The 9,799-nt window shown below is 37.1% G+C and overlaps 1 protein-coding gene across 1 annotated transcript in view; it reads right to left on the bottom strand.

The window, feature by feature from the left end:
* LOC115237251 (pumilio homolog 2-like) overlaps positions 1-9,799 on the bottom strand; it is a 92,441-nt gene that overhangs the window by 4,989 nt on the left and 77,653 nt on the right. The window contains exons 10-15 of the mRNA XM_029810191.1: positions 8,326-8,712; positions 6,983-7,223; positions 4,739-4,903; positions 3,727-3,846; positions 890-1,184; positions 180-420 (exon numbers count right to left, since the gene is read on the bottom strand). Of these exons, the coding sequence (XP_029666051.1) occupies positions 180-420; positions 890-1,184; positions 3,727-3,846; positions 4,739-4,903; positions 6,983-7,223; positions 8,326-8,712 (1,449 nt within the window). The remainder of the gene's footprint in view (positions 1-179; positions 421-889; positions 1,185-3,726; positions 3,847-4,738; positions 4,904-6,982; positions 7,224-8,325; positions 8,713-9,799) is intronic.

Genomic DNA, 9,799 nt, shown 5'->3' with positions numbered 1-9,799 from the left:
TTATAATTTTATTACTAGCATTTATTGATAACCTGACTATCTAAAGTCAAAAGTTATCTTTAAACGCGTTAAAATTTACTTTGATACATTCTATAGAAACAAAATTGTTAGATTAAATTAGTTTTGATCGATTTTTTTTATTAAAATAATTTTTTTCCACGTAAAAATGTGGAATTTACCTTTTGAGCGAGAGTTGATTTCTGTTCCGGTGTACCATATTCAAAGAATTTCTGAATGACATAATTTCCAAAGACGTCCGTCATGAGGGAATATGCAGAGGAGAGGATTTCTTGAAATACGAGTTGTTTTTCATTGGCCGAGGCTCGCTCCAATTTCTGCTGAATAAATCGTGAGCCATGCTGATCTTGACTGAATTCAACTATATGATTAGCTAAATCACGTAATTGAAGACTCGGAAACCTGGAAAGAAAGAAGTACGTTTAAGTTATTAGCGCATTGTTCAGCTGATATTGCATTATGATAATGCTACTTGATAGCCACATCAAAAGAAAAAAAAATTATGTAATTTATTTATTTCTTATAATATTACATTGAATCATTTCGCATGCGACAATATTCGATAAAATTTGAAACACATATCGTAAACTTTATTACTTTTCTAGATAAATAGCTACATACATATATTCAAATCAAGTGTCATGAGTCTATTTTTGCTAAGAAGAGAAGATGTAATAAACTATTTAAAAGAGGTTAACCAAAAATGTCTCTTCGATATAATTTTATCAATCTATTTTATCAATCATAAACTATGACATTCGACAAACTAATGTATTTCGATGTATAATAAAAAAAAAAAAAATGGTGATGGTTATTGGTCGTTGATATAATTTAATAAAAGAAGACCTTAAGAGATATAAATTTTACTAACCGATTATTTCGAAAATCTTCCAATAGTCGAGACCGTCCTCCGGGATTCTTATCGCTGATATTAGCGGCACCTCCGCGACCAGGTTTGCCCACGAGGTTGGGAAACAGAGAGCTACTAGAACCAAACACTCCGTTGGCTGTCAGAGCCGGAACCGCGCTAGCACGAAATTTGGCTTCGGCACCAGGAGCCGCTGATACTCGACTGGCTCCTCCGACAAGACCACCTAAGGATCCGCCTAAGGTCGGTGGCGGTGTTAATGACAATCCTAGAGGACTCGGTGACGCAGTAACTGTACCTGCGTAAATCAAATATATATATTAGAAAAACAAATTATCAAGCACAAAATAAAAATATTTGACGAATTTAAACGTTTGTTTAATAATATAAATCTTGAAATTATATAAAATCACATATTACGAAAATACTTAGGTTGTACTTGGGTATACTTTATCTAGGTACATTGTGTTTCAAGTACCTGTATCTACAGAATTAAGAGAATACACTTCTTATTTCGCTGATAGGACGAATAATGCTCTGTACAAATTTTGTTTTTTTAATAGAAGCAATGTACAATGTATAAAGGCTAAATCTAGTCGCACAGCGTGTTATGTTAAAATGTTATATGAATTACAATGGCATGAACTTGATCGCTCTAAACCGGACATCCTTGCTGGCGCGCTTATTCACTTCCGTCTCGAGCATCAGGAAGCACAAAATAAAAATATTTGACGAATTTAAACGTTTGTTTAATAATATAAATCTTGAAATTATATAAAATCACATATTACGAAAATACTTAGGTTGTACTTGGGTATACTTTATCTAGGTACATTGTGTTTCAAGTACCTGTATCTACAGAATTAAGAGAATACACTTCTTATTTCGCTGATAGGACGAATAATGCTCTGTACAAATTTTGTTTTTTTAATAGAAGCAATGTACAATGTATAAAGGCTAAATCTAGTCGCACAGCGTGTTATGTTAAAATGTTATATGAATTACAATGGCATGGACTGATCGCTCTAAACCGGACATCCTTGCTGGCGCGCTTATTCACTTCCGTCTCGAGCATCAGGACGCAACATAATTCATAACGTCGGGATCAATTTTAGAGAGTAGAGTAGTGTTGTTACCATAGCCGAGTTATGTATACAAAAGCACGTGTACAAATGAAAATTACGATATATTATAGACACAATGTACAACATAGGTAAAATCGAGCGTCTATGGCGATTCCGAGATGTCTCACAGCTGTGTATAGGCATCTAAAGCGGTCACAATCCTCGAAAATATCTTCGTTGCTGTCACATTATACGAAAGAAAACGATAATGAAAGTCTTTTATTTTAACAAAAGAAATTCAATAAAGTAAAGATAATTTTTTTTTTTTTTTCAATTCTCGTTATCGTTACTTATCCATATATTTTTCATGTGTGCAACGAGAATATTCGCAAGCTTATCACTTTAGATGCCCCACATCCTGTATATCAGAATACATTTCACACACAACAAAGCGATCCTTACCGAGGGCGCCGTAACTCTGAGGCCACTTCGCCCGGCTATATTCCAAGCTTGGACTGAAGGCTGAAGTATTTCTATCAAAGGAATCTCGTCTGCCGGTCGAAGACGCACCGAGGCCTAAACCTGCACACAAGACGGACACCGTCATCTTAACACGAGGTGCTCGAGGTCGACCGATATCGAGCATGTTAAAAGACGTGACGATATCGAAAGGATTACGATAATCAACAAATCGGCACAAACGCTCTACTGAGAAAGGCGCGTGACTGAGAGAGGGTTGATTATGTTTAACACGAAAATACAAATCAATCAGGTTATATGAAGCATGCAAGAACAGGTTGTTTTGTTTTTTTGTATATGAAAATCCGTACACACACCACCAATGTAGAGAGCCGAAAGGAATTCTCTGGTCCCAGGAAAAAAGCGCTTGAGTTGAAAAAAAACTTAGAATATTTCAAATTTCTTATTTTTAATATTGTAATAAATTATATATATATATACGAATTTCTCTCTTTCTCTTCGTACAGATCTTTACACAGATCCTACCATATATATTCTGCAACTATCGACAAATAATTACAATATATGCAGCGACCCAAATTTTTCTACCTTTTCTGTCTTTCTCTTGACCACTTAATATGCATACTTGTTTTTCATACAAGCGCATACTTACTTTGCATTTCTTGAAAAATGGCCCGTGACTTTGAAAGTTATCGATGTTACACTGATTATATATACAAAATTTTTTAAGTTGACAAAGTTTACTTCCAATCCATAATAAAAAAAAATAAAAAAAAAATGAAAATTATGTGATACATAAACCGGACATCCTTGCTGGCGCGCTTATTCACTTCCGTCTCGAGCATCAGGACGCAACATAATTCATAACGTCGGGATCAATTTTAGAGAGTAGAGTAGTGTTGTTACCATAGCCGAGTTATGTATACAAAAGCACGTGTACAAATGAAAATTACGATATATTATAGACACAATGTACAACATAGGTAAAATCGAGCGTCTATGGCGATTCCGAGATGTCTCACAGCTGTGTATAGGCATCTAAAGCGGTCACAATCCTCGAAAATATCTTCGTTGCTGTCACATTATACGAAAGAAAACGATAATGAAAGTCTTTTATTTTAACAAAAGAAATTCAATAAAGTAAAGATAATTTTTTTTTTTTTTTCAATTCTCGTTATCGTTACTTATCCATATATTTTTCATGTGTGCAACGAGAATATTCGCAAGCTTATCACTTTAGATGCCCCACATCCTGTATATCAGAATACATTTCACACACAACAAAGCGATCCTTACCGAGGGCGCCGTAACTCTGAGGCCACTTCGCCCGGCTATATTCCAAGCTTGGACTGAAGGCTGAAGTATTTCTATCAAAGGAATCTCGTCTGCCGGTCGAAGACGCACCGAGGCCTAAACCTGCACACAAGACGGACACCGTCATCTTAACACGAGGTGCTCGAGGTCGACCGATATCGAGCATGTTAAAAGACGTGACGATATCGAAAGGATTACGATAATCAACAAATCGGCACAAACGCTCTACTGAGAAAGGCGCGTGACTGAGAGAGGGTTGATTATGTTTAACACGAAAATACAAATCAATCAGGTTATATGAAGCATGCAAGAACAGGTTGTTTTGTTTTTTTGTATATGAAAATCCGTACACACACCACCAATGTAGAGAGCCGAAAGGAATTCTCTGGTCCCAGGAAAAAAGCGCTTGAGTTGAAAAAAAACTTAGAATATTTCAAATTTCTTATTTTTAATATTGTAATAAATTATATATATATATACGAATTTCTCTCTTTCTCTTCGTACAGATCTTTACACAGATCCTACCATATATATTCTGCAACTATCGACAAATAATTACAATATATGCAGCGACCCAAATTTTTCTACCTTTTCTGTCTTTCTCTTGACCACTTAATATGCATACTTGTTTTTCATACAAGCGCATACTTACTTTGCATTTCTTGAAAAATGGCCCGTGACTTTGAAAGTTATCGATGTTACACTGATTATATATACAAAATTTTTTAAGTTGACAAAGTTTACTTCCAATCCATAATAAAAAAAAATAAAAAAAAATGAAAATTATGTGATACAAACTTACGGGAAGCTTCGTTACATGCGATCTCTATTTTTTTTTTTAAATATACAGGCTTGGATTGAGATAGATCGATGAAAGGAGAATCGCGCGCTCTAAGGGACCGGAGAAGATCGTCGGCTTCCTAGAGGATAAGAGAGGATTCTCCGAGGGCACACGAGGACAATACGCCCGAGGAAGATGTTGACGATGATATACCTGTATTCTGTAGTTGGGCAGGTGAGCCCAGTGCCCCGAGCGGGGAACCGCCGTATCCTAGGGCCGCTAAACCCGCGGCAAGTCCCGAGCCTTGCTGCTGCGCCTGTTGCACCGCAACCGCCTGGGCTTGCGCGACCACTGCCGCTGCGCTGCACGCTGCCAGACCTGCACCAAAAGCCCGCGAAACCCACACGCGCTCTCTTAGTCGTCGTAAGTGTGATTAGCGTATGTTATACCGAACCTTACACCGTCTACGCAGTGAGAAGCCTAGAGGTAAAATACACATCACGCCGCTTGCGATCGCATGTGTAGATAGGACAACAGATTACCCTCCGAATCCGGAAAAATAAAATTTCGGCGATCGTTCGCGTGTGAAACGTTTCGACTTTCATATCAGGATCATGATTATATCGCGGGTTGTATTTCCGAGAAAAGGATTATGTAATCGCGAGGGAAATTATTAGCTATTCACAATCTCTAGTGATAAGAAGTTTTGTGATTTCATATTATAATCTCTTTTCTGATAATACGTAGAAAATTTAAAAGCAGGGAGAAAAAAGTAAAGTAAATATATGTTCCCAGTTTATACGGCAATAAATTTTTCGGATAAAGTTCCGAATAGGTGAACCCTCCGATTTTTTTGAAACTACACTATTTTTTGTATTTTTTAACGCTGATTACAAATGTGATAATGAAAATTTGCGACAAGGTCATTTTCAAGGTCAAAACTCAAAAAAACTGAAAAAATATAACTTTTTAGACATTATTTTAATAAATATTGATGTAACAAAAAAATGTTTCAAATAAAGGTTGCAGTTCTTAAAAAAATACATTATTTATGTTCTATAAATTTTTTGCGTGAAACTGAAAGTTTTCGAGAAAATCGATGTTAAAGACTAAAAACGGCGGGTGAAGTTCCGAAAAACTAGACAAATAGGTTTGCGTGGAACCTCGCTCTGCGTGGAAAGTTGTAAACCCATGTGGAATCGTATATGTACTGCAAAGTACATGCTTAGATGGGAGAACAGATATAAGATTTAGATTCCATCGTTTTTGTTGAAAACTATCGTACGGTAAAAATTAATAGGACATAAAATGTTTTTCTCTGTAAGATCTAAAATTGTTATGGGTTTTTCATGATTTTCACTATGAAAATAAGAGATGCACCAATTTTCATTATGATATTCGTAATCAGTGCATCAAAATACGTAAGAATACTGAGTTTCAAAAAAAATCAGAGGTGAGCACTGTTCGGAACTTCACCCGCCGTTTTTAGTCTTTAACATCGATTTTCTCGAAAACTTTCAGTTTCACGCAAAAAATTTATAGAACATAAATAATGTATTTTTTTAAGAACTGCAACCTTTATTTGAAACATTTTTTTGTTACATCAATATTTATTGAAATAATGTCTAAAAAGTTATATTTTTTCAGTTTTTTTTTGTTTTGACCTTGAAAATGACCTTGTCGCAAATTTTCATTATCATATTCGTAATCAGCGTTCAAAAATACAAAAAATAGTGTAGTTTCAAAAAAATCGGAGGGTTCACCTATTCGGAACTCCACCCAATTTTTCTCTCATATTAATAATTACCATTTTTCTTTCTCTAAAAATTTAGAATTTATCTTTTTTATATGACTATAGCTGACTTAAATTATAAAATATATGATATGAATTCTCCAGTTTCCACATATTCATTTTTTATCGCAGTTAGAGTAAAAAGTTGCAACAATCCACTAAATGTTTAATTCATAAACATTCTTTCATTTCACAAACTTTAAATTTTTAAAATTCGACGCTACTATATGTGACGACCAATGACAATAGTATCTCTATTATTACGCAAAATAATCTTTTGTTCGAAAGGTTCATCAGGTATCGTTGTCCTATACACCCATTTACGACACGTGAGCCGTCTTATCAATGGCTTCCTCTTTTCTCTTCTTTTAATCACAATATACAGTGGAGTGTGTTTCGCGCATATTTACAGGAAACAGACGAGTTAATCGTAAAGAGGAAAACGATCAAACGTTGACACTGGTTATTATCATAATCGGACAACGTTCTTGTCATAGCACACGGTCATGCATTTACACACGTATTACACGACGAGGAAAGGACAGAGAGAGAGATATATCTTTACAAAATGTTACATACACGATTTTACAAGGTTTCTTACAAGTATGTTTATACAAGGAGAACAGTAGTAGTACCAGAAACTAAGAGATTCCCGTTAGGCTCACCTAGACATTCGCCGGGTGTGGCGTTGCTGTGAGATGTCGGGGTCGGCTGGGAATATAGGTTCGGTGGTGGCGGTGCCGGTGGACCCGGTGGAGGCTGAGACGGGGCTCTGTTCACGAGAACTGGCGCGGGGCTAACTAATCTCATGGGAGTCGCCGCTGAACTCAGACCGCGAACGCCTCCCATGACGATGGAACCGTTTTGATCGTAGTAAGCCGGTATCACCTGATACTGACCTTGAACCTGTAAAATAATTTATTGCATTACGTTAATTAATTATATTGCAGAAACATATTATTAAGAGTATTGATAATATAATCTCGGAACAATTATTCTTAAAATTGAAAATAGTAAATTAAAAGAAAGTAGAAAAAAAATTTGATTAAAGCTACTCCTTGCGGTTTTTATAAAAACTGAATTACATTGTATCGAAACTTTTACTTTCAAACGTAAAGGATTTTTTTGTAACTTTCCGAAAAAAATATTAAAATCTTGGGCAGATCTGAACGTTTGCACAATTTTCAGTTTAAGTAGCTCAGATTCCTGTTTGAATTACATTTAATTATGTTTGTATTGCACTGCACATAAATATACAATAGACGTGAACTCGCCAAATTGAACGTTTAATTTTATAAATCGAGAACAGATCTCCCGGTATCTCGCACACACTCCCACGTTTTCCTTCACTTGTCACTGCAGCGAAACATTTGGCTACAATTGAGGAGAGCAATGTGGCGGCTTCTAATTGGCACAATAAGCGCTTCTCATGGTACGTCAAGCACAGAGAAAACAGGTATCATCGGTTATTCGCGACACAGAGGCGGCAACACAAGAGAGAAAATAGCTATTACAGGATTAGAAACACCTAATTCGCAGTACGCGCTAATTCCTAAACACTCAATCTTACCCCGTCTAAATTTAACCCCTTCATTTAATGGTCATGGTTCATCGCGATACTCTCGTGCGGCTCGATTTATTTGAAAGCACGTGCACCGAGCGAGCATGTCATCCCAGGGATTCATTATCGTGTTTTTATTTTAAAAAAGGGAGATGATTTCTCATTAAAAATCTTGCCAAAAATTGTGAAATTTTCATTCTTCGAATTTGTAAAGATATATATATATCCTAGATAATTTTTAACTCACATCAATGTTCTTCGCGAAGTCTAGATTTTACAATAATAATTTCTTTATAACGCGATGTGGTGCAGAGGCAGTGGGAGCATATCCTTTTTATATTTTTACAGTTTTTCAAATATAATTTATAAATATTGGGACTCCTTTTTTCCCATCTTCTCTCCGCGCAGATTTATAATTATCTCTGGCAGCGCTTATAATTAGCTCACCGTTTGTGCCAGATTATTCGCGGTGTCCTGTGCGGCAGCGGCCGCGGCCGCCGCCGAGGAGGGGGTGAGCGGTCGCCGGGGTGGCGGTGGTGCGGCCGCTTGGGGTGGCGCCTGCGGGAGCAGACCGGCCGGATAGACCCAGGGCCCGACCCCATAGTACTGCGGTACGACTGGCGGCGGTGCGCCGGCTATCAATGCCCCTACGTAAGGTTCCTGACCGCTGATAACGGTATACGGGGCCGTGGGGAAATTCTGCTGCTGCTGTTGTTGCTGCTGCTGTTGCGCCTGGGACGCGGCCAGGTACTGCTGCTGCTGCTGTTGCTGCTGCTGCTGAAGTAATTGCAGTTGTTGCGGTGTCGCGCCTTGCGGTTGACTGCGAAACAGTTGCTGAAAGAAGAATGAAAGGAAGATGAGTATATGACGTGGGAAGATTTCTTTATTGATAATGTGAATAATATTGTCCCCAGATAATTCTTTGGATAATTAGAGATAATAAAAAAATTAAATTAAATTAAAATAAAATAAAATAAAATTGATAAATATTGATATTTAATAAAATAAACAGCTTGATTATTTTTTAACTATATTTTTCATTAAAAAAATTAATTTGCAATGATTTCAAACAGTACTATTTGACGATATCTTGGCAATGATTTCGAGACTCTGCTCGAAATGTGAACATAATTATGAGTTTATTACTTAAAAAAATATGAAATAAGAGTGTATAAATTAATTTTAATTGTTTAGCGTATTAATTAATTAAAATTAAATAAACCTCGAGAGAGAATTTCTCGCAACAATCTTCGATAATGTATTGTTATCGATCGCTTTCGAAAACATTATTTCGATTTATTTGAGAATTTTTACGACAGCTAGTACGATTTATCTTGATGAAATATCGAGTTTTCTGCATGGGACACCGTATATATCAGGAAGGGATCTTATAACGCGCAAATTGCGCTAGAGAGAGAGAGAGAGAGAAGTAGCAAAACGGCCTTTCGGGCTTTCATGGCTCGATGACGACATCGTATTACGGAGGATAATCGGTCGCGGCCGAAGGTTTTCAGCATCGAGGATCAAGGTCGAAGGCAGGCAGTGTCGGTCGACTGGAAGCGGCGCAAAAGACGAGACTCTGTGTTAAAGTCGAGAGGAAGACAAGCGAGACCTCCTCTTTTCTCCGGTTGATGGTCGGGCCTGGGTCGACGACCCCCGCGGACATTCACCGACAACATGCGTTCGCCTCTTCTGCGTTACCGGACCGGTGAGGATCGCGCCGTGAATTTCTTAATTGACCGGCAAACATGTGCCGTGATTCGACGTAGAATAGAATACGGAATTAAAAAGCACGAGGGAAACAGTAATAAATCGTAATAACTCTCTCGCGCAGAAAAAAGAAACAGAAATTCTATTCTTATTTAGAGACGCGCGTATAAATCTTGTTCCGTAATTTATTTCCTCGCATAAAAATCTCCAA

This window comes from Formica exsecta, unplaced genomic scaffold (genome assembly GCF_003651465.1).
Source record: "Formica exsecta isolate Colony F162 unplaced genomic scaffold, ASM365146v1 scaffold282, whole genome shotgun sequence".
Taxonomy (NCBI): Eukaryota; Metazoa; Arthropoda; class Insecta; order Hymenoptera; family Formicidae; genus Formica; species Formica exsecta.
Note: the sequence above shows the minus strand (reverse complement) of the source record. Positions and strands in the feature narration are given on the sequence as shown.